General features: G+C 40.1%; 1 protein-coding gene across 1 annotated transcript in view; it reads left to right on the top strand.

Moving 5' to 3' along the window:
• The window catches only part of WNT2 (Wnt family member 2), a 76,989-nt gene that overhangs the window by 46,329 nt on the left and 3,989 nt on the right, over positions 1-26,671 (top strand). Inside the window, exon 4 of the mRNA XM_016196923.2 lies at positions 10,177-10,441. Coding sequence (XP_016052409.2) covers positions 10,177-10,441 — 265 coding nt within the window. The remainder of the gene's footprint in view (positions 1-10,176; positions 10,442-26,671) is intronic.

Raw genomic sequence — 26,671 nt, forward strand, 5'->3', positions numbered from 1 at the left:
TTTTCACTTGGGTTGTTTTCATTGTGATTGTCAAGATATTTTGTAAGATACCCCTTGTTTCCTGGAAGTTTAGTTGTGTATTGTCCTGCCTTACCAGCACCCGTACAACAGCTTACACAACGATGTTGGGGCTGAGACACACTTAGCAAACCTGAGAAGAGAGTCCTCCCAAGAATTAGTGAACAACAATCTAGACACAAACAACAGGAGAGCCAAAAGAACCCACAACAGGGACACCCACAAAGGGGACACACCTAGAGAAAATAGCTCAGAAGTATAAGGAAAACATACCTCTGGGCTCCACTGGACTAACAATACAAAATCCCTCCAATAAGACTGGGAGACAGCAAATATTTCTAATATACAGATACAAACATAAGAGCCACCAAAATAGGGAGACAAAGAAACAACCCCAAAATTAAAGAAAGGGAAAAATCGCCAGAAAAGGACTTTGATGAGATGGAGTTAAGCAAGTTATCAGAAATAGAGTTCAGAGTAATGGTTATAAAGATGCTCAATGAAATTAATGAGAACAACAAGGCACTTGTTGTTCTCATTAATAGTAAGGTCAAGGAACTTAGTGAAAACAAGAAAAAGAGATACATATCATAAATAATAATCAAGCAGAAATAAAGAATACTGTATCTGATATCAAGAATGCACTGGAAAGAATTAAAAGCAGGCTCAATGAAACAGAGGATAGAATAAGTGACTTAGAAGATAAGGTAGGAAAACCACTCAATCAGAGCAGCAAAAAGAACTTTTTAAGTAATAAGCATGAGGACAGTCTAAGGGAGTTTTGGGACAACATACAGTGAAGAAACATTCACATTATAGGAATGCCAGAGGGGGAAGAAAGAGAGCAAGGTTTAGAGAAATTGGTGGAGGACATAATGACAGAAAGCTTCCCTAGGCTGGCAAAGGAGAAAGCCACACAAGTTCAGGAAGCACAGAGAGTTTCAAACAAGAGGTCCCAAAAAGACCCACTCAAAAACACATCATAATTAAAGTGGCAAATGTCAAGGACAAAGAGAGAATATTAAGGGCTGCAAGAGAAAGATAAGCAGTGACCTACAAGGAAACCCCCAAAAGGCTGATATCAGATTTCTCAACAGAAACGCTTCAGGCCAGAAGGGAGTGGCATGAAGGTCTCAAAGAAATGAAAAGCAAGAACATGCAACCAAGATTGCTTTACCTAGCAAAGCTATCATTTAAAATTGAAGGTGAGCCCAGCTGGGCGTGGCTAAGTGGTTGAGCGTCGACCTAGGATCCAGGCAATTGGGGTTCGATTCTAGGCCAGGGAACATGCTCGGGTTGCGGGCTCGATCCCCAGTCAGGGGTGTGCAAGAGGCAGCCAATCAATGATCCGCTCACCATTGATATTTCTATTTCTCTCTCCCTCTCCTTTCCTCTTTCTGAAATCAATAAAGATATATTTAAAAAATAATAATAATAATAAAATTGAAGGTGAAATAAAGAGCTTCCCAGGCCAAAAAAAGAAAAAAAAGCTAAAGGAGTTCAGTACCATGAAACCAGCATTGCAAAAAATGCTAAAAGGACTGCTCTAAGAAAAAGAAGGAATATTGAGAGAAGGTACATCAGCATAAAGGAAAAGCTGCATTAGGTAAGTTTATATCAATAGTAACTGTAAACATAAACGGAATAAATGGTCCAATCAAAAGATAGAGTAGCTGAATGGATAAGAAAACAGGACTCATATATATGCTGTATAAAAGAGACCCACCTGAGAGCAAAAGACTCAAACAGGCTAAAAGTGAAGGGATGGAATAAAATATTTCGTGCAAATGGAAATGAAAAACAAGATGGAATAACAATACTTATTTCTGACAAAACAGACTTCAAAATAAAGACCATAATAGGAGACAAAGATGTTCTCTACATAATACTAAAGGAATCAATCCAATAGGAGAAAATAAGGCTTATAACATTTGTACATCCAATATAGGAGCGCCTAAATATATTAAAAATTTTTGGTGGACTATAAGGGGGAGATTGGCAGCAACACAATCATAGTGGGGTAAATTAACACCTCACTGTTAGCACTGGACAGATCATCAAGACAAAAAATCAACAGGGAAACACAGACCTTAAATGACTCTCTAGATCTAATGAATTTAATTGATATTTACAGAACATTTCATCCCAAAGCAGCAGGATACATATTCTTCTGAAGTACAAATGGAACATTCTCAAAAATAGATCACATGTTAGGGCACAGGGCAAATCTCTACAAATTCAAGAAGGTTGAAATCATATCAAGTATCTTCCCAGGTCACAATGCCAAGAAACTAGAAACCAACCACTATAAAAAAACTCAAAATTTCAAATGCATGGAAGCAAAATAGCATGCTGTAAAACAAAGAATGGGTTACCAATGAGATCAAGGAAGAAACCAAACACTTCATTGAAAGAAACGAAAATGAACAGACAACAATCCAAAATCTATAGGACACAGTAAAAGCAGTCCTGAGAGGAAAACTCATAATATTACAGGCCTATCTCAAGAAACAAGAAGAAGCTCTAATGAGCCATCTAACACAACAACTAAAAGAACTAGAATAAGGACGGAAAGAAAAGCCCCAAGCAAGTAGAAGGGAGGAAATAATAAAAATCAAAGCAGAAATTAATAGCATAGAGACGAAAAAACAGTACAAAAAATCAATGAAACCAAGAGCTGGTCCTTTGAAAAGGTAAATAAGATTCATGCACCTTTTGCCAGACTCACCAAGAAACAAAGAGAGAGGACCCAAATAAATAAAATAAGAAATAAAATAGGCAATATAACAACCGACTCAACAGAAATACAAAGAAGCATAAGAAAATACTATGAGCAACTATATATCAACAAATTGGACAATATGGGTGAAATGGACAAATTCCCAGAAGCATACAATCTTCCAAAGCTGAATCAAGAAGAGACAGAAAACCTGAATAGGCCAATAACAACTAATGAAATTGAAGCAGTAATCAAAAACTCCTAGTACACAAATGTCCTGGACCAGATGGATTTACAGGTGAGTTTTACCGAACATTCAAAGAAGAATTAACACCTATTCCACTCAAACTATTCCAGAAAATTCAAGAGGAGGGAAAACTCCCAAGCTCTTTTTTATGAGGCCAGCATCTTCCTAATCCCCAAACCAGATAAAGACACTACAAAGAAAGAAAATTATAGGCCAATATCCCTGATGAACATAGATGCTAAAATCCTCAACAAAATACTGCTAACCAGGTCCAGCAATACATTAAAATCATCATACACTACAACCAAGTGGGATTTATTCTGGGGATGCAAGGCTGGTATAACATCCAGAAAGGAATAAATGTGATACATCACATAAACAAAATGAAGGACAAAAATCATATGATCATATCAATAGATGCAGAAAAAGCATTCGACAAAATCCAGCACCCGTTTCTGATAAAAACTCTCAGCAAAATGGGAATAGAGAGATCATACCTCAACATAATAAAGGCCATATGACAAACCTACAGCCAACATCATACTCAATGGTCAAAAACTAAAACCATTTCCATTAAAAACAAGAACAAGACAGGGATGTCCACTTTCACCACTCTTATTAAACATAGTACTGGAAGCGTTTGCCACAGCCATCAGACAGGAAGAAAACATAAAAGGTACTCAAATTAGAGAGGAAGAAGTAAAACTGTCATTATTTGCAGATAACATGATACTGTACATAGAAAGCCCTAAAGATTCCATCAAAGAACTACTAGATTTGATAAACAAATTTGGCAAGGTAGGTGGATACAAAATCAACATCTGGAAATCGGTGGCATTGTTATACACCAACAATAAACTTTCAGAAAGAGAAACAAAAAAACAATACCGTTTATCATTGCAACTAAAAAAATAAGATACCTAGGAATAAATTTAGCCAAGTATGTAAAAGACCTGCACTCAGAAAACTATAGGACACTGAAAAAAGAAATAGAGGAAGCTGTAAACAATGGAAGAATATACCATGCTCATGGATTGGAAAAATTAATGTCATTTAAATGTTCATATTACCCAAAGGAATCTATAGATTCAATGCAATCTCTATTAAAATACCAACAGCATATCTCACAGATCTAGAACAAACATTTTGAAAATTTATATGGAACCAGAAAGACCTTGAATAGCTGCAGCCATCTTGAGTAAAAAGAACAGAGTGGGACAGATCACTTTACCGGATATCATACTGTACTACAAAGCCATTGTGATCAAAACAGCCTGGTATTGGTACAACACCAGACATATAGATCAATGGAACAGAGCAGAGAACCCAGAAATAGACCCATGCCATTATGGTCAGTTAATATTTGACAAAGGAGACAAGAACATACAAAAGAGAAAAGACAGCTTCTTCAATAAATGGTGCTTGGAAAATTGGACAGGTACATGCAAAAAATGAAAACTAGATCACCAACTTTTACCATACACAAAAATAAACTCAAAATAGATAAAGGACTTAAATGTAAGCCCCAAAACTGTAAAAATCCTGGAAGAAAACATAGGCAGTAAAGTCACTGGCATCCCATGTAGTGGAATTTTCACTGATACACCTCCTAGGGCAAGAGAATCAAAAGAAAAAATAAACATCTGGGACTACATCAAACTACAAAGCTTCTGCACAGCAAAAGAAAACAGCCTCAAAATACAAAGGAAATCCATGGTCTGGGAAAACATATTTGCCAAAGATGTATCTGATAAGGGGCTAATTTCCAAAGTGTACAAAGTATTCATACTACTCAGAAAGAGGAAGACAAACAATCCAATTAAAAAATGGTCAAAGGACCTGAATAGACACTTCTCCAAAGAGGACATACAGATGGCCAAGAGACATATGACAAAATGCTCAACATCGCTAATCATCAGAGAGATGCAAATTAAAACCACAAGTTATCACTTCACATCTGTCACAATGGCTACCATCAACAGATCAACAAATGCCTGGTGCTGATGAGGATGTGGAGAGAGGGGAACCCTAGTACACTGCTGGTGGGAATGCAGACTGGTGCAGCCACTATGGAAAACAGTATGGAGATTCCTCAAAAACTTTAAAATGGAGCTGCCTTTTGACCCAGTGATCCCACTTTTAGGAATATTTCCTAAGAATCCTGAAACACTAATTGGAAAGTATATATGCACCCCTATGTTCACAGCAGTTCAATTACAATAGCTAAGATCTGGAAACAGCCCAAGTGCCCATCAGTAGATGAGTGAATAAAAAGCTGTGCAACATTTACACCATGGAATACTACGCAGGTATAAAGAAGAAGGACCTCATTCCCTTTGGAAGAGTATGGATGGACCTGGAGAATATTATGCTAAGCGAAAGTAGCCAGGCAGAGAAAGAGAAACATCACATGATCTCATTTATCTGTGGAATCTAAACAACTTAATAAACTGATGAACAGAAATGACTGAATGACATGGAAGCATAGATGAAACTGACGAATCTCCGAGGGATGGAGGGCAGGTGGGTGGAGGGGGAGAGATTAACCAAAGAACTTATATGCATATATGCACACCCAAGGACACAGACAGTGGTGCGGAGAGGAACTGGGGGTGGAGGGGGTGGGGGTGGGATGGGGAGGATTGGATCATTGGGGAGAAAAAGGGACATCTGTAGTATTTTGAACAAAATTTATTTAAAAAACCACCACCAACAATAAATAAATAAATAAATAAATATAAAAAAATAAAAAAATATAAAATAAAATAAAATTAAATTAAATTAAAATAAAATAAAATAAAATAAATAAAATAAAATACTGGAGAGAAACAAAAAAATAAAAAGAATTTGAAAGGAATAATTAAACAAACCCAAGAAGCCCCAGGCTGCCTGGTAGCCTCTGGGATATCCCCAGGTTCTTCTTTTTTCACTACTTCCTTTATGGAGCAAATAAAATATGTGCACTCGCTTCATCAACGGCCTGTGTGGATGTCCACCAGTCCCTCACTCAGTGCCTCCTGAGACCCCGGGGGTGGGGGTGGAGTGCATCCTTTCAGACAGGAACCTCTTCTGTAAACTTATCCTCTAAAAGCATTAGGTTTTTACCCCACTGGTCATCCTCATCTTTCATTTCCTACAAAACAGCACTAGTGCAAATTGTTGCTTGTGGCTATTTTTTCCTGGGAGACATAGAGTAAATTCAATAGTCAGATTTTCCTGTACCGAGAACTTTAATGCTGCCCTGTCCACAGAAATGGCTCACCTGATCTGGCCCTCGGTGGGCTGCACCCTGTGGCGGTGGTCTCACTACTCTCCACAGCATTCCTGGGTTTGGAGGAGAGTTGCAACTCTGGCTGCATATAAGAAGCACCTGAGAAGGCCTGGGGGTACAGGAGGGGGTGTCAGTGAGGGAAAAAGGGGGAAATCGGTAATACTTTCAACAATAAAGATTAATTAACGGGGGAAAAAGCACCTGAAAGTAGAAGTACCCACAAGGCTGGCCTCCCAGCCCAGTTTCTAGAGTCCAGGCAGAGGTGGCTTTCTGTGCTGGAAACATCGCCAGCTGATTTTAATGTGTAGCCAGAATGAGAACCACTGATCTGCTCTTTCCAGGTGCCATGAAACAATCCCCAAATTCCTGTATGTACTTTACTATGCAGATGGTTGGACTTTTGTTTCTTCTGACCATGCAACCCCCTCAGACTACAGCCTGATTATAAAAGAACATTTTTTCCCTTCTTCCTTTGTGTATACACACATATGCAAGCCTTTAAAAAGTAGATTATACAACATATATTGTTCTGTATTTTGCTTCTATCACTTGACTTCCTTTTATGACTGTAAGACTTAAAGACTTATTCAAAGACCACATAATATTCCATTATTAAGCATATACCATAAAGTGCTTAACCATTTTTTCCTAGTGATGTCATTTGGGGTTTTTCCTAATATTTTGCTATAGCTAATTATGCTGTATTGAACATTCATGTGAGTGAGAATCCTTCAAAACTTGTGCAAGTATGTCCAAAGTGCAATCATCAAGGTTAAAGGATGCATACATTGAAAATTTTTACAGTATTGCAAAAATGCTTTCCATTTAAATGGCACATCAGTTTACGTTCCCACCAACAGTTTGTTAAAGTATCTTCTTTCCCATTCTCTTACCAATACCCTTATCGTCAATCTTTTTACTATATGCTAATCTGTGAGGCAAATATATATATGTGTGTGTGTGTGTGCGCATACACACACACATATATATGTAGTGTTGTATTGTTTCAGTTTGCATTATTTTTGTTAGTACTTTGTATTTCTCCTGTGAATGGTGTGTTTAATAGGTTTTTGATGACTATTTGGAAGATGCAATGTAATCCTCCCTTATTTTTTCCTTATTATAGTAGGTCTATAATATTATCCAGTTAATTCTTTATTCAAAAGAATGGAGGGAAGCAGAGTATGCATAATTCAAAACTTGAGAAAAGCACAATGCAATTTATACTAGGATTTTAAATATATTATTTAGAGTGAAGAAACCTTTCTTAGAAGTCCCTGACAGATTACTCCTGACGTTATATTGGTCCCAGTTGAATCATCACATGCCCTCTGCTGAAAAAAATTCAGTGGCAAGACAATGAAATTACTATTATTGATTTGGTCTGCTCTGGGTTCAGACAGAGACCTTGCTAGCTCTGAAGCATGTGGCTGCCCAACACCCTAACAAAACTGAGGAAGGAAGAGGGGAATGGCTATTTCCATTCAATAGTGAGTGATGATCAATAGTGTGTACTGCCACATGTATTTTTAAGGATTTATAAGGTGTATGTTTAAGATCCAATCTTAAATTAATATGCAAGTCATCCAATTAATCATATAAAAATACCAACTTTGAAGTTTTCAACCTGGAAGCTTAGCATTACAAAGGGAGGGCAGTAATATATCCTGTCATTTAAAAACCGTTTTTACTGATTTTAGAAAGAGAGAAAGGGAGAGAGAGAGAGAGAGAGAAACATTGATGGATTGTCTCCCACACGCACCCTGACTGAGAAAGGAACCCGCCACCTGGGCATGTGCCATAACCAAGAATCAAACCAGAGACCTTTTGGTGCACGTTTCAATGCCCCTCCAACTGAGCGACACCAGCCAGGGCTATAAGGTCATTTTTAAAGTTAGGATTATTAACTTATGAGTAAATAATTCAGCTTTAAAAAAAATAAGCTGTGAAGAATGAGCATTCATAATCAATTCCCAAGCTCAAGAGAGATCACAACTGACAGTTAGGACCTGCCTTCATCAGATACTCAAAGCATTGTGACAAGAAGAAGGGCTATGGAGGTGATCAGCCTTGGAGATCTCATAGGACCATGGCTTTGACCTTTGGCTCAATCACAGAGCAGAGGAGGAGAAACCACCCTGCTGAGAGTCCCCATCCTCAATTTGGATCCCCAAGACAGAGGGTATCTGAGGTGGGGGGCATAGACAGGGGGCAGAAAACTCCCTTTGCGACATTTTCCAAGGTGGTACTCTGAACAAAATTCTTAGGGTAACACATTGAGAGAATTTATTTCTAAGAACTTGGAGGCTGTAGTTGTAAGCCTGCTTTGCCCACTACCTGAGATTCTGGTATAATATAATTATATAACATAATTATGTTATATTATAATTAATTAATATAATATAATTTATAATATAATTAATATAATATAATAATATAATTAATGGGATGTCAGTGGGAGGCTCCAGCAGGAGCCCAGGTGGAACTTCCTAAAGCACTCATGCTCACTCCTCCCCTAGCCCCCTCAAACACACATAGATCCCAATATTCCAGGTTACCCCTCCTCAGAGCCTCACCCCACGTAACTTACCCCTGGTGCACTAACCTGGTTTGCCTGTTACAGACTTAATTTTGACCAAGGGTCTAGTAGAACTAAGTGTGCAGAAATGTTCTTCACTCCAGAAAGTCAGTCCCAATTTATTCACATGGTTGGAAATGTGTCAAAGTCATTCTGGAGCTGAAGAAGTCAAGACATAATGGTCGCCCTACGACTATGAATTCACTCACATCATTCCAGGTTGGGCTTCATCACCCAGGTGTTTCCCTCTTAGTTTGTCATACAGGATGGGCTGAGCCCTGACTTGGAATCTGTCCTTGTCGTCATGAACCATCTTTAGAGGGCAAGGACAGAAGTGAGCAGGAGGAATGGCATTAGTTTGGCATGCCAGGTCACAAGGATCTGGGCATTTTTAAAGGATGTCAGAATGAACTTTTTTGGAACTGAAACTCCCCCATATGCCCCCACTTCCATACTTTTATATTTGGTGTTTGGTATGAGGCTCACTGGGTCACCTGGATAGCAGGCCTCTGTCACAGACACAACCCTAGGAAGGCCATCCTTACTCCCCCACTCTGCCCTATTTGAGTCCCACCTGTCCAGGAGCTTTCCCTCCTAAGATGTGAAAAATAAATATAGTACAGTAGCATAAGATTGCTGTGAAGACTGAGGTCACTGAGATAGACTGTAGAAAGTATTAGCACAATGCCTAGAATGTGGAGAGCACCCCATAAATACTAACAATCACTATTATCGGTTTATTAAATGATGCGGGCTTAGCAATTACTTTGTTCACCTAATTTGCATAATAGCATACATTTTTAATATAATAAAGCTATATTTATTTAGAAAATACTCTGCCCGGCCAGGCATGGCTCATTGGTTGAGCATCGACCTAGGATCCAGGGGATCGGGGTTTGATTCCCTGTCAGGGCACATGTCCGGGTTGCGGGCTAGCCTATCAATGACTCTCTCATCATTGATGTTTCTATCTCTCTCTCTCCCTCTCCTTTCCTCTCTCTGAGATCAATAAAGATATATTAAAAAAAGAAAATACTCTAATTCATTGCCTTACTCTTCAAACTGGCCCCATACCCTATTAAATTCAAGTTCATGAGATTTTTGTTACACTGATAGCCTAATGGAGCTCACAGTCAGGCACTGCTTCCCACTTTCTCCCCACCTCTCTGCATGCTATTTAGTCAGAGCAGTGTGGCTGAAGTGACCAGCAAGTGACCTCAGACATCTCCCAGTCCTAAGCCCCAGGGTCCTGTGTCTTCAATCACTTCTTGGTTGTTTGGAAAGTTGTAGCACATGTCAAGAGCTTGAGTCCACCATTGAACTTGCCCATCTTTTTTGGGCAGGCTGTGAAGCGGTTCTTGAAACAAGAATGCAAGTGTCATGGCGTGAGTGGCTCGTGTACATTGAGGACATGCTGGCTGGCCATGGCTGACTTCAGAAAAACTGGCGATTATCTGTGGAGGAAGTACAACGGGGCTATCCAGGTCGTCATGAACCAGGATGGCACTGGTTTCACTGTGGCTAACAAGAGGTTTAAGAAGCCAACGAAAAATGACCTTGTGTATTTTGAGAATTCTCCAGACTACTGTATCAGGGACCGAGATGCAGGTAAGTTCAAAACACTTTACTCACTGCACCAAATTCTTCCAGCCATCAGCACTGTCTAATGTAAGTGCAGTTCTGTATTTTCAGCTTGCCAGTTCTATAAATGCAGCCTGCTGCCTTCAGGTTCAAAGCTCATGTTCATATCATTCATATTCATATCATTCATATTTAAAGTGCACAGAGAGCTCTCCTAAGATTCTGGAGAAATGGGAAGCCAATAAGAATGGTTGTGGCAAAAAGTCAAAATATGCAGGTTAGCAACATTCTTCAGCCTGGACAAAACTGGAATTGGTGGTTTAAACTACACTATGTATAACACCTTTCCTGTGATCCTGAAGCTGAGAGGAAGACAGATTTGCAATATATATTCCCCTTTACAAATCCCACCCTCTGTGACTGTGGAAGAGGGTCCCAGGGCTTTAAAGTTTGCCACTTTGAAATCTGCTGCACTTCATACTCCTTTGCTCTTTTCAGTATGCTCAGAAGTTGCCAAATACTAGAATAAGCATTCCCACTGTCTTGGTTCCCGGTGGGCAATGGATGAGGGCTGTGTAAGAGGCACTTCATTTATTAAGGCCACACTTCCCCTTGCACACAGCACCTTTTCTTTCTTAAACTCCCTCAGGAGCAGCTCTGTCACCTTCAACACAGCTGTTCCCTTGTGGGTTTTACACTTGTGCTGTTCTCCACTTCTCACCACTGCTGGCCAACACTGAACTCCAGGCTTAGCACAGTCTTTGCAAAGAATCTGGTACAAAATAAGAATGAGTACAAGTGGATAGGAGGTGATAGGGAGCCCATAGCCAACTTTGGCCCAAGCCAACTTCTCGGACTTAGTAGAAAACAAGGGAATCCATTATCGGGAAAAACAGTCTTGAATTTAAATTCTGAGTTTGTTTTTCATTCCAAAGTAATTGCAAAGGAACCAGTAAAACAGTGCAGATGGCCTCCAGCTCCTAACATTAGACTGTCCAAGAAGCACAATTACCAGGGAATGTCACAAGAAGTCCAAAGCCTCTTCTTTGTCCTGAGTGGTTGAATTTCCTTCATGGTTGATGAGCTAGCTCTTTGCAGCACTTGAGCAGGTTTGTGCATGCAGTCTATGAATTAATAACTACCAACCAAAAGGGCCAGATGCTGTGCCCTGCAGCATTCCTGACATGCTTTGGGGCCTCTAACAAGTCATCCTTCCTGTTGGGCCACAGCTTTAGCAGAATCCCCATGAAACCTGTGCTTTGATACAGATTGTCCCAGAGGCTTGGATCCCTCTCTGCTGTTAAGTAGCTGCTCAATCTCAGGTTCCTCAGACAGAATATGGGGATTAATGATATCAGGATCATTTTAGGAACTAGGTATTGACTCCTGTGTGCCAGGTACTGGACTAAGATCATTGCACACATGGTTTTATTTAATCCTTTGAGCTGCCCTATGACATCAGTGCATTGGAACTGGTTATTGAAAAGAAAGAAGGAAGAAGAAGAGGGTGGCTTCTGGTTGATCAACTCCAACCAAGAACCAAATTTACATCTTATGTTTTAAAGTCAAATAAGCAGCTCTAGATGTCATCATCCCAGTTGTACAGGTGAGAAAAGTGAATGACCAGCTCAAGATCTCATTGATCTTGGGGGGAAGAGAGATCTGGCTGTCAGGCTCCATGGCCTGTGCTCTTGATCCTGACACTACAACTTGTCCTCACCTATCTGCCAGGGCATGTGTGAAGAGGCCTTGTGAAGCAAAAACCTCATTTCAGATGTAAGGGGACCTGCTTCTGTGGGACTTCTTTTCTGTGTGTGTTTGGTTTTTTTAATTGAAGCAGTTTGCACAGTAAAGTGAACAGTTACACTTGATTATCATTTAACTGTTTCCTAGATATTCAATGAAATAAAGACCTTACTTTCTCTTCCTCACAGAGATTATGCATCTAACCCCTGATGCATCTTCAGGATACTGTTATTCTTGCACACTTTGCTTTTTCTACTCCCTATATTGGAACACAATTCTGTGTCTTGATCCTAAAATAACAAACACATCTGTAGGACCTTCCATGTGTTAGGGCTTGATCTGGCTTGATCTACATTCTCTTCTTGATTCTTCTGAGGAGTCTATAAGATGGGTGCGTTATTATCTCATTTTGTGGGAGAGGAGACTGAGATTCTGACAGACAGTCTTTGGATTTTGCCCAAGGACTCTCAGTCGGTAAGAGGTAGAGCAGGGACCGGAACCTGAGTTCGTCCATTTTTTAAATCACTTTACTCTGTCTCTAGATGTGCCTGCCACAAAGCACACTGCTGCAAGTGTGGGCTTTCTGAGGGAAGCTATATAATTTATTCATTCTCTTAATTTACTTCTCCTCTCCCTTAGGCTCATTTTAGTTTAGCTGACTTGAAAATATGTGAATGATTGGTGTTGATTAATCAGGAGCCACTCTGTTACTTTTTTTTTTTTTAAGTAGTCAGTTCCAATGTATTAGATTATATTTCCACTAACATTCCTAGATTATTCATAAATTACTTGAACTTTACTGAATGCCCTTTTGAACTGAACCTAAGAAAATGCTAAGGTCACTCATGCAAACCTTGCAACATTTCTTGTAATTCTCTGGATTGTAATTCTCGATGATTGCTTTCATGATTCAGGGTGCTTGATATCATGTAAACAAAAGTTCAGGTCATTAACAGAGTATATTTTTCATTATTCATATTTGGAGTCATGTACAAACAGCCATACGTATGAGATGCAGATTTTCCCTGAGAAAGCTTGGGTCAACCCGCACAGCTGCTGAGGGCCTTGCACCTGTCTGTGTGATCTATGGTCTTCTGAAGATGAGGCTTTATCCTGGCCATCATGTGCATTCGATCAAGTCAGTCAAAACAGTCATAGACGTTTATGGTTCAGAATTGTCCTGGAGTAGCTCCTAACTTCTCTTCGTAGAGGCAGGGAGATGTGACAGAATCTGAAACCTGCGAGAAGGGAAGATTCCTGCATCTAACTCATTTTGGCATTCCTTCTCTGAGCTCTGCTCTCTCATCATGAAACGAAGGTGTTGGGTCAAGCCTAACATCCTCCCAGCATGCACATGTCACTGAGTAAGTACGTCACTGAGGGGCCCTTCCCGTCACTAGAATCATATTATGTTAGGAACAGCCTGTTTTCTGGTAAATGGGACTCACACATATTCAAACTGGGTTACCACCAAAGGTAACCCAGGCTCTAAAATAAGTCAGAAGTTTGCAATAAAGTTTAAAGCAACTAATGTATATATAGATTTTTAAAATTTTTCTCTATTAAAATTGACATACCCTTTCCCTAGAGTACATCCCATACCACCCAATCTGTTTTGTTGTGGCCATATTGTTTTATTTTGCTTTTTTAAATATCATGCATATTTAATATTCAATTTATTGGGCACCTTTTACTCACCAGCACTGGAAAAGCAATGGTGGTGAGCAGGTTGAATATTGTCAAGTAATAGATACTTGAAACTGATTGCTTTTACTCCTGCTAGTCAGCACTTGTTTCCTGTTCAAATTAACTCATGGTTTGAATGGAGTGAACTGGCTTGTTTTGTCAATTTGGTTTGTGGAGTGGATAAAGTCTGCAGTCTAGTCCACTATTTTCCAAAGTGAGGGCCTCTTCAAAGATGTATTGAATCAAAATCTCAGGGCATTTTTCCTGAAATTCTGTATGACTTTCATGCTTAAACACATCAAGGTTTGAAAAATCAATAGTTTAGGTAATCCAGGATTCCTGATTTTTCCATAATTAGGTAAGAATAAATCCAGGGAAACATTAATTTGGGGGAATGCCTGATCTCTTACAAAGGGAAAGTTTTTTTATTTGAGGATCTCTAAATAAATGCCAAAAAAATATCCTCCACTCTGGCTTGCCCAGTATAAGAGGGTGTTCTTTCACATTTAGGCCCTGCATTTTCAGAAACCCTCTTTTACTGTGAGTAAGCCCATTAAAATGATTTCAGCCTTCAAAGCTTTCCCTGGAATTAGTTTGACAGAGGTTATCAAGTCAGCTTTGTAGTGAAGTCCTGACATATGGTACCAGAACAAATTTCAATAAGAATTGCAGAAGGGTGAGTCAAGACTCTGAGGTATTCCTGGGTAAGGACAGATCCAGACCCCAAGTGGAGAAAGGTGAGGGAGACACTGGGTGAATTCCTACTAGGAGTCAGACCCTGTGCTACATACCTTATGTGCATTTTCTCTGAATCTTCATGGCAATTTCCTCTATTTATAGAGAAGGAAACTGAGGCTCTGAAAAGCTACTTAACTTGCCCAAGATTTTGTGGCTTGTAAGTGGTAAACAAAACAAATAAAAATCAAAACAGTTTACTAACTGAAGTTTGGGAGGGGAGGGGAGATCTGTCTAATAAGGATGCAGCATGAGGACCTGGAGACATGATGGAATGAGGTGCCCACAAAATGGGGAGGTGGGAAGTGATCAGGTTGCCTTGACTCCCATTTCAATGGCAAGCCGTTCAAGTTTTGAAGAATGTTAATGTTGTTAGTAGTTCCTAAGATATGAGAAGCTCAAAAACTGATTAAGAAAAACATTCTTATGGCAACAACAAAAGACATTATGCCCTAGTCTTCAACTGGAAAAAACGAGTGCTTTGATTCCCAGCTACAAACACTCCCCTTGATGTGAAGAGTACATACACTGTGTGGTGCTGTGCAGGTGACATTCTGCAGGCCGGACAGGAGGGTAGGTCTGGAAGCCCGGCTTCTGGGATGGGTACTCTGGCAGTTCTGTGTTATCTACTCTGGTTATTGCCCCTGGCATCCATAAATCAAAGAAGCTCTTAAGTTAGAGATAGGTTCATCTCTTACTAAGGAATGTTGCTATCCTCTCAGGGTAGCGTCTGCGCCTAATCACAGGCCACTTTCACTGGTTATGATATAAAAGCCCTGACCTGGGCCAGAGGTCACCCTGAGGTCTCCTCATCAGCTAGAGGAAACAAGCAGCCCTCCACCCTTCTCCAGTCAAGTTCAGAAAACAAATGGAGTCCCGTGGTTGTTAAACATGTTAGCCTGCTGAAAGCCCAATACCTGGCTGACAGCTGTAGGCTGTGAATGGTGTAAGCATTTGGGTATCATGGGTTTTTCCAACGTAAACCATATTTGGCAAACAGCTTAGAACCCATGGAAACACAATGCCAACCGTCGTTTACAGAGACTGGTGTTCTAGACATGCCCTTTGATGTGGCCGGGTTTGCAAAACCTCTGAATGCTGTGACTATGACCTTATTAGAAACAAGGGAGCATATGTGAGCAAATAGCAATGGATGGACCTTATTTTGATATTAAATATATAATTCCCATCAGTACATCTTAACTCCCTTAGTTCTTCACAGAACAAATATTTATTGAACCCCTTCTATATGCCACACACTATAATAAGCCCCAGGAATGCAAAGATAGGAAGACAAACTCAGTCCATGCCCTCCTGGCCTCACAGGCTGTAGATGAGCCAGGTTGGCAGGCAATGGGACACAGCCCTTGAGCCTGGACAGGAAAGTGGTGAGTTTTAGGTTTCAGTCCCCACTATATTGCTCTATTACAAGATCTTACCTTACATTTGTCATTTTGAAAAAGTTATTCCTCCCTTTCTGCTTTGAGACATTCATAAATTGATATCTAAAAAGTGCTAAGACAGCTAGACCAGAAGAGAATATGAAAAACATATTTGTGAGGCTTAAAAGTCACCATTTCATAGGCAATTAATTGATTATGTTGTATGATTAATATTAATTATTAATCAGCAGACCATCTTTTCAAATTCTTAGTAGCATATAATGTAATTAGCTTCTCCTTCCTCCCTCCAGCACTGTCTCCTTGTCCTCTGTGGCACCACATTCTCCTGCTTTTCCTCCTGCCCCAATAGCTTGCCTTTCTCAATTTCAGTTGCTAGTTTCTCCTGTTCTACTTCTAAATTCTAAAGACTTGGGGTGGTGAACACACAATAGAACATACAGATGACGTATTATAGAATTGAATACCTGAAACCTATATAATTTTATTAAGCAATATCGTTGCCATAAATTCAATAAATAGATAAATAAATAAATAAATAAATAAATAAATAAATAAATAAAAATAAACAAACAAATAAATAATAAATTCTGAAGATCTTTAGGACTCAGATCCACCCGCTTCTATTTTTCCTTCCTGGGTGGTCTCCTCCATTTAACTGCTATTTCAGTCCTCATCTCTGTCTCCTCTCCTGTATCCAATTTCATTCTTACCAGTTCCACTCAGATTGCTCACATTTCCATCAAAGGGAAACATTCCTTGCTTCTTTTTGCAACCTAACTCTTGGTTTGTCCCACTCCCAAAACCTGTTTCCCTCAGGCTTCCTCCTCTCAGAAAATGGCACAACCATTCGCTCTTTGGTCAAGCAGTAAACCTGCAAGTCAATTGTTACACTACTTTCTCATTTCCACATCCTCTTAGAATGTATCAAGGATCTATCTGTTTCTTCATTTTAGAAAGCCTTGTTCTTCCATTCAGAACATGTGCCACGAGTTTTCATTAATTTATTTAAATGTTTTTGTTACCTGCCTGTCCCACTGGACTCTGATTCCGTGATGACAGGAATTATATCTGTCTGTTCACCACTACCAGATAAACATGTGTTGAATTGAGTTGAATGGCAAGATATACATAACATAAAATACATTTATGAAAATGGTACCTGAATTCTTAGTTATGTTGGTGCAGTGTCATAGCTTAAAGATAACTTGATTTTTTTCTACAGTCACATTTTGAATGCTTTGAGTAAGCACATCTTCACTCATCACTGATTACTTTATATAATACACAGCTTATGAAAATTCCCACTAAGCTTAACTTAAATGTTAAATGGAATTTTTCCTCATATTCAAGTGCATTAGTGGAGCATTTACAGAGCTTAAGCTGTTGTTGGCTGCCCATTTCCCTGGATGAAATAAAAAGTCTCAAATGCAGCGGCAGTCTATATCTATTGCTTTTAGCCACCACCAAATATTCAATTCTTTTACTTTGGGGTGGGGGGAAGTGGGGCTTTTTCATTTACTATTATCAGTAGGATTACTGGGTAATTCATTTGATTTTATTGTTAATGTAAGCAAAAATATTTTCCATCCATTTCTATTTTGTTATAGACATGACCTGTAAATCTGCATTACTTTTCAGAATATAAGCTTGCTAGAATTTCTGTATTTTTAGGATATACTAAAAAGTGCCCTAATTTGAATTAATTGACAGTAGCAATCAGATTCAATTTGTGAAAATTTGAAAACAAAAACCAAAAAAACTTGTCTCTCAAAACAATTTTAGAAAAAAAAAGAAATGACATTTTCATTTCCTTCTTTTGACATAATTTCAACTACTAACAAAAAAGAATTGACAAAATAGATGTACTTTTTTTAGAAATAGAGAAAAATTCAATTCTGATTAACACATTAATGTGTCGCAGACAAAAGAATAATGTTATAGTACTTTAAAATAATGTGTTTGCTTAATTCATCTAAGCTTTCCCAATTTTGTGCTGGTGTGGTAAATCTCCTCTTTAAAAATGCATATTTCCCATTCCTAGGGAAAGAGCCCTGCACTGTGGATTAGTTGAGACTTAGGGGCTGCCTATTGCTGCCTATTACTATTTCTACTGATTACTAATTGGGTAGCCATGGACAAATTAACTCCTCTGTGTCTCTTAAGATGTGCTTCACCTAGAAATTCCTAAGGTTCCTAAAATTCAATAAATGAATGAATTGTTGATTTTACTGTATTTGCAATAACAGAACCTGAACTTGATGCCACAAACTCTAAGTTGTCATTTTAAAATCTATCATTTACAAATGTGCCACACTTTTTGTATATGTTCTCTCTATATCAAGTGAGATAATTTGAATAGAAATAAGCTTTTAGATAGTCCATTCTCACCATTGTGCCTGAGGACTAGGTAACTGCTCCCTGGGGAAGTGTGCCTTCATTTGGCAAGGGAAGGCTGATCTTATTTTTTTTTAATTGTTTTAAATTTAATTTTTAATAAATCAGGAAATATATGTTGGCCCCCTGAGCACTGTGCAATATATAGAAGAAATATGAAACCTAAACCCTGTCCTTGGGGAGACAAGATGGATGAGAAATCATCAAACATTTCAAAACAGCATGAGCCCTATTGCATCACATGTGTTATAGGACTTAGTAGGTCAGCTGAGCATGGAGCAGTCAGGGAGAGCTCTATGAAAGGTGCAGAGTTAGGTCTGAATCTTGAAGGATGGAAAGATTTTCAGTCTAAAGGAGGCAGAGGAGAGTCTGGAGCAGCAGATGAGAGAAACTCTTATGAACAGTTGGCAGGTCTGTGATATCAGAAAGTCACTTCGGTAGGATGGTGAGAAGATGGCCTGATTAGAGGATACAGGTGGGGGGCACTGGGAAATAAACTTTGGTGGGCTAGTGAGTGCCAAGTACGGAAAGCCTGGAAGAGTCCGGCCTCAACGACTTTAATTCCATGATGGCATTTGCTAATTTAATGGGACGTGCTTTCCTGTGCCAGTCAAACTTTTCCTAGTTATTATGCAACCATTAAATAAAATCTTCTGAGATAGGTGGAGACATAATCTTTCCTAGCTGTGCTTTGCAATTCTTAATGCAAAGGAGTAAGGAGTAAGCTGTGTGAGTAGATAAATGTGCGGTCTCTAACATTTGCTCTTTAACATTCTTTTCTTCCCTCAATAAATCTGTGTCATTAATGACAATGTGTAAGTCAAGCAGAGGAGAAACAGCCTATTGGATGATGGGCTTAAGTGAATGTTGCTTTACACTCTAATGGTCAACATATGGGCTTCTGTCAGCCTGGAGTGGCAGGAATTTCAAAAGACACAGGCCCATCCACAGAGAGAGCATGAGAGAGCACCCTTCCTCCAGGTCCCAGAGGTGTGGGTCTGGGAACTATTAGCAAAAGCCCTCCATCTTCCTCGGCTGTCAGGAAGATGCATGTCGGTGGAGACAGAAATGTTTTTGTACTTGGAACCCTGACTCCATTATTAATTTTATAGCTCTGGGACGGGGTGTTTGATTCCGTAAAGTTCCCAGTGTTGCCCCACCAAAGGTACATGATTTGGTTGCAAATGTGTGTGGTTTAGAAACTCCAATTCTTCATCCTCCTTCTCCCACGCGTATGTGAGCTCTTGCGCAAGTCATGGCAAGGATAGCACCTAAGGAAAGGGAAAGGGAAGATCTGGTTGGGGCCCATCCTTCCCACAGCACAGGCATTACAGACTACCTGGATCTTGCTGACACTGAGTTTAGGCAGATGATCTCATGACAGTGGTGTGAAGATGACTGACGACGGTTTGGCTTGCTGAGCCTGAGTCTGCAGCCCCCTGCCTGGGGACTAAGGCCTGTACAGAGGCAGGCCACACATCTGGGCACACTTCACAGACACAAAGCAGAGAGAAGTCAGGGAAAAGGGCTTTCAATTTGTCACTTTCTCTTAAGTGAACTGAGTCAATTCAAGCGGGGTAAGAGGTAACATTTTTAAGCAATATGAATGATTTTTTAAATAAACATTAAATGTGAAGTACCTAATATGTGTTTATCCTTTTAATATATCAATTTGGGAGACTAATGATAGGGCCATTACTCAAAAATATCTTTTAAATTTCTCCTTTGAAATATTTAGAGCCAGCCACACATGCTTTTGTAGATATGGTATAATGCAAATATTTCACTATAAAGATCAGTTTCATCTTTGGAAATGGCTCAGATAATCTTAGAATGAAGTGTGGAGGAGAGTGAGGTAAGTGATCAGGCTATCATTCCATTTTTGGTGAAATACTAATTGATGCTATGGGCTTTCCTGAGACAGAAAATTCTGCTTAGAAAGGGCTCTTCCCAAAGTTTCAGCTAGGGCTACATCAGTGACATAAGTTAAAACCACCCTGAGGGCACACATGTTTTGGAGATGTCATCTTGGTGTTGCAAAATAATTAGTCTCATTCCTCAAAAAGGTGACAGAAATTTCAGTACAGAAAAAATGCAATATAAGCTACTAACATTTATTCACTTTTTCATGTAACTTTAGGTGTCTTAATTGTCTACAGAATATTATGAGCTGGAGAAAAAGTTCCCCTCCAAAAAAGTTACATATCAGGACCTTTGCAAGTTCCTCATGTGGTAAAATAATGAAGGGAAAGAGCGTGAAATATGCTAAAGCACTGATCATGTACTGCTACACACCAGCCTGCTTTCTGGGGCCTGGCGGGGCATCAGGATGGAGCTCTCTGCTGAGAGGCTGACTGTCACATGGTCAAGAGCTTTAGCTAACAAACCTGCTTTCACATCCTGACCCTACCACATGCTGACTGTATGATGATGGCTGCCTGACCCTCCATGTCTTCATTTCCAAAATGGTGATAATAATAATGCCTACTTTATAAGCTTATGAGAACTAAATGAGATAATGCAGGCAAATGTTTAGCACAAGGCCTAGCCCATGTCAGTGCTCCATAAATATTGACTTCAATGTGGACAGAAAGAAGAGAAAGAGGGTGAAAAAGAAGGTAGAGGAGAAAGAAGAAAGAAGAATGAGGGGGAGGGGCAAGATGAAAAGGAAGGATGGACCTCAGTTCTATTTGGTTTTGAAAACGTCCCCTCTGGGCACAAGTCTGATAGGTATAGCTGGCTTCGTTTCCCAAGGTGGTGTTGTAGCCCAGGCAGGCGTGAGTGACTCATTAATAAGTTGGTATGCTATTTAGAAAACAGGTCTAAAAATATATGTCCCAAATATTCAGAACTAAATAAGCGGGTGGACAGTGAAACCCAGTGGCTCCCTTTCAGAGAATGTGCACATAGGCACATGCAGAGAATAATGGTGATGCTTTTAGTTTTAGAAAGGCTAGTGGGAGGTGGCTGAGACAGCGTAGCCCTGCTGCTATCAATCATAATTCCAATAAAGGAAAGCAATACCAACAAATTTTACATAGCTCTGCACTCTGGAAATGCTCTTTTCAGTCATTTTGATTAAACTGCTGAATATTCTGCTCAAATGACAGCAAATGTCAAAACTGCCCTTCTGCCCTACAGTCTGTCATTAGATCTAATGAGATCCAAAGCCGGGCCCATTTGTAGTCCATCACTATGCAGCCTCATCCTCTCTCTGGACTTCAGAGCCTATCCTTTCCCTCCACAGTGGTGCATTCCTGGGCGCTCTTGATACCTCACAGGGGCTTATTACCACTACAGCCTGTACCCACTGCTGTTCTGACATCAGTGACTCTCAACTTTCAAAAACCCCTCTCATATTCCTCCTGCTTCTGGGCCCTCATTATGCGCTGTTAAGGCACCAGCGAAGAGTGGTGTGTTCAGGTTCATTGTATTTTCCAGCATTCTGTAACTGAACATTGACCTGCTGAAATATCTCACTGCTAGAACCTTTGTCTCCTTTACTGAAACCACTTCTGCATTAAGCTCTGTCAGTGGCCATCACTTTGTAGATTTCTCTCAGAGTTTTTTTTGTGTGTGTTTTTTGTTTTTTTTAAGCCTCACCCTCACCTGAGGACATTTTTCCCATTGCTTTTTCAGAGAGAGAGGGAGGGGAGAGAGAGATAGAAACATCAATGTGAGAGAGACACATCGACTGGTTGCCTCCTGCTTGCTCCAGTGCTGGCCAGGGCCGGGGATGGGGCCTGCAACCTAGGTAAGTGCCCTTGGCCAGAACTGAATCCGGGACCCTTCAGTCCAAGGGCCGACGTTCTAACCACTGAGCCAAACCGGCTAGGGCTCCTCTCAGAGTTTTGACGGGGTTGATGTCACTTCACTGAGCAATCCTTCTGTTCAGAGTCCAGTTCAATTTTCTGCATTTGGGAGACAAAAACCACCATGACTGTTACTCAAGGCTGAGTTAGATAACCAGCTCAGACATCTTTAAGGGTTTAAGCCACTGGGGAAAGACCACTGAGTTTGATGTCAAGAAAAGACCCTTAGCCTGATTCAGGAATAAGATGTCCCTATCCTGTGCCCCACAAAGCCAAGGGGGAGAAAAAAAATTCGAATTGTATGGTAATATATTCACATTTTGATAATTGCATTTCAGTAGAAATGAAGAATGTTTATTGGTGTGGAGGGCTTATGAACAAAACATGAAAATGTAAACATTTTGAGTCACCTCTGGGATAGGAAGTGAGAGGGCTCTTCACAGCCACTGGAGGTCTCATTCACACCTGTGGCTTCATTGGACATCTCTGAGGAAAAGATTTCCTAATCTGCATCTCCACCCTGACCTCTCTCCTGAGTCCCGGAGAGCATTTTCAGTGAGCATTTCTACCTGGATGACCCACTCACAGAAAACTCAACTTGCTGAAAACTAAACTCCTTATCTTTTCTCAAAAGCCTGCCCATCCCCAGGGAATGTCACCAGCATAAACTCAGTCACTCAAGTCAGAAACCTGGGAGGACGTCCTGACTCTTCTCATCCTCAGCCATCCGTCCAATCAGTCACCACATCCTGAAGGTGCTGCTGCTTCATCTTCTCTTGAGTCTGTTCACCTCTCCCACTACCACCAACACTGTGTCCATCCAGATCCCATCGTGTCCTGCCCAGAGTACTTTATTGGTTTCTAACCTATCTCCTTGCCTTTACTCTGGCCCCCTTAAACCCATTAGACCCCAGCACCCATAGCGATTCTTCTGATCAAATCATGTTGCCCTTTTGTGTAAAAACTCTCAGTAGCATTCCATTGGCCTTGGGTTAAAGTTTAACCCTATTACACAAGGCCTTTCACAGTGTAACTTCTACCCACCTCTTTAGTTCATCTCTTGCCACTCTTCCCTTTGAATGCCATGTTTAACACCTCTCTGCTCCTCACAGATTTCCAGGTCTTTGCAAATGTGGCTGCCTTCTCCCCCTTCTCCTCCATCTTCTTGTTATTGAAATATAAAATGCATACAACAAAGTGCACATGCCAAATATGTACAACTTTGAATTGGCTCAAGTGAGCACACCCATAAAACATGTTCCCAGATCAGGAACACAAAGAGGACCAGTCTTCCAGAAGCCTCCTTCATGCCCCTTTTTACTACCATCTTGAGAAATTACTATCTTGACATCTACTAGCATAGACTAATTTTTCCCACTTCTGTACTTTATATAAACAAAAAACATATAGAATTGTGTGAGACATCTCCTGCTACTTAACAAGATGCCAGTAAGCTTAATGGCCTAAAATAAACTTTAAGTCCCACCCTCAGTCACACCACTCCTTTCAGCTATTTTTTCATCTGCTTCATCACCAAGCTTTTTGAAAATTACCTCCATTCAGTGTTCACCTGTGCTCTCTGACGACTTGCTCTTCAATACACTGATCCATCCATAACATCCCTCATCAAAGGGCATCAGTTGCTTCCTTATTGTTGAGCCAAATGAACATTTTCAGACTTTTCCTACTTGACACCCCTGCTATCCACTCCCTAATTCAGTGCGTAGGAGGTTCTTTCTTGCCTGGAATGACTTTCACCCCATTTTCCTCTGAAAATCTACTCATTATTTATGTCATATCTCTAATTCCACCTCCTCTATAAAACTGTGCCATTAACAGCTCCTCTTCTCATCCTGTTTGCTACTATTAATATTAATGCCAATAAATACTATTATAATATGCTTGGCTCACTTTCCCTAGAATATAAACTCCTCAGCGCAAGACCTTTGTTTTGTTTGCTGATAAATTTTGAGCTCCAAGAACTGTGCATAGCACATAGTAGGCACTCAATGTTAATTGACCGAGTGGTTAACATTTATTGAGCTCTTATTATGCAGACACTTTCATGCATTATCTCAGTCCATGCTCATCCTGATGAGGAAGGAACTGTATTTATCCCAATTTTGCATGAGAGGAAACTGAAGCTTAATGAGATTAAGTAACTTGCCCAAGGTCACACAGTTGATACTTGACAAAGCTAGGATTTGAGCCCTGATTTGTTCAAGCCCTAAATAACCTCACTCTACCACGTTTGAACTTTGTCTACAGTGGTACTTTGTGTAAAACTTTAGGTTACAGCAGGTTTTCAACAAATGCACTGTGAAAATCTCCAAGCAGCCAGCATAGTGTCTTACACATGTTTGTGTTCACTAAATGTTTATTGAATTAAAAAATGGGTGTGTTGCCCTGGCTGGTGTGGCTCAACTGGTTGGAATGTTGCCCCTACACCAAAAGATAGTGGGTTCGATTCCCTGTCAGGGCACATACCTAGGTTGCTGGTTTGATCCCTACTATAGGCATGTATGGGAGGCAACTGTTCCTCTCCCACATCATTGTTTCTCTTTCTCTCTCTCTCTCTCCCCCCCGCCCTTTCCCTTCCTTCTTCTCTCTCTAAAATCAATAAAAATAAATTCTCGGGTGAGGATTAAAAAAATAAAAGAAAGAACTTTCTTAGAAAGGGTGTGCTGTTTAAGAGGCAGCATTTGGCAAAGAGACCTCTTTGCACAATCAGTAATTCTGAGCACTGTCCTAATGGTTGCTGCAAATCCAGGCCCAGATGCTGTCTCTTCTAATCTCTTATTTCTTTAGCACGATGTAGGATCAGGGCTGTCCTTGGCTGACCCACCCACCACCCTGACCCCAGACCTTTGCCATCCTTCCTCTGCTAATGAAATTCCCCTGCATGTCTTCCTGCTGTCAAAGGCCTGATCACGCAGAGCAAGTTATGCCCCTCCCTCTTGTCTTCTTGACCTTATGCCCTGCTTGAACCTGGCTGCTTCCCTGGTCATTTGTGACTGTCAGGGCAACATGACATTCATATAGGTCATTGGAACATGGTGCAGATTGTGATAAACAGAGTCACGAGGCAATGTAGGCATTACGAAGAAGGGGAAATTACTAGTTACATGATGGAGGAAGGGAAAATGAATTAAGTACTGTCTTTTTCATCCCAATAAAAGTTTTTTTTATTTTTAAAGAAAGAGTATAACTTTTCTAGGTTTGTCAATTATTTAGGATTATTGATTGCAAGTAATAGAAACTGGAGTGGTTTAAGTTAAAAAGAGAAATTTATTGTTAAGATATAGTCTCTAGGAACCCAAAGGTTGGAATGCAGCCAGATCTCAAGTAGAGATAGAAGTAGGATGAAAAAACAGTCCAGGATCTGACCAGCATTCTCCTTCCATGTTTTACCCTTGCTGTCTCCGTGCACCTGCCTCATTCTTGTCTCTCTGTGGACCTCCTCTAGTCCACAGACCTCACTGTGGTATGTGGCTATCAATGGCTACTGAGTTTATACTTGGCAAAACTATCTCCAACAAAATCACACAGTATATGATTGTCTAATTGCTATATGATTGTTTAATTGCTATCCTGAAACTAACACAAAATAATATTGACTGCAAACTGTAGTTGAAAAATAATTTTTTTAAAAAATCACAAATTCCAAGGGAAATATACCTGATTGGCCCAGTACAAGTCAGATGCCCACCCCCCTTTCCAATAACCTGCCACCAACAGAGCAGGGTAATATTGGTCAATTATGGCTGCCAGGCACCCATGTCTGTCCAGGAAGAAGAAGAAGAAAGGGTCATTGTAAGCCAAGAAGGCGCTCGAAAAATGTCCACTACACTTGGTTCACTTGTCTGATAATGCCCTTGTGAAAGAATCTAGGTGTGTTCCACAGAATAGAACAAAGTAAGAGGCTTCCTATCTTGGAGGTTTTTTTTCAGGAACAAATTCTTAAAAATGAATTACCATTTAGCAAACATCACCCTAATTAACTAAGATGATGTTTCAATAGTCTTTCTATGTTAATTTTGTTTTCAAAGGCCTAGATTCCTGGCTTCAGCCAGGTGCCTCACACACATCTAGATGGCCTGTGAGAACACAGCATGAAAGATAAACCAGACTGGGCATTCGTCCCTCCTCAAGGTCCACAAATGATATTCACACCTCCCCTTCTTCAACCAGAGTTCTCTCCTCATTCTAATGAGCCAGTGTAATCAGGTCTTGGGAGATAGAATCTCCTCCCTTTGAGGGTCTTCACACTCTGACAAATTCTGAGAAAGCTAACTTTGGCCACTGCTGCCTTCATGTGGTTTGAAGCAGGAGAGAGGAGACTAGAATAGATCCTTCTTTCATTCTGATCTTGCTTTGCCCATTCAGTGATCCATCAATCCAAGACTACGTAAGGATCATCTGAAAAGTTTATCTAAGTCAGAAGTGAGAATGCTGGAGTCAGGTTGCCCAAGGCAGATCCA

Source organism: Miniopterus natalensis, chromosome 10 (genome assembly GCF_054644295.1).
Source record: "Miniopterus natalensis isolate mMinNat1 chromosome 10, mMinNat1.hap1, whole genome shotgun sequence".
NCBI classification, from domain to species: Eukaryota; Metazoa; Chordata; class Mammalia; order Chiroptera; family Miniopteridae; genus Miniopterus; species Miniopterus natalensis.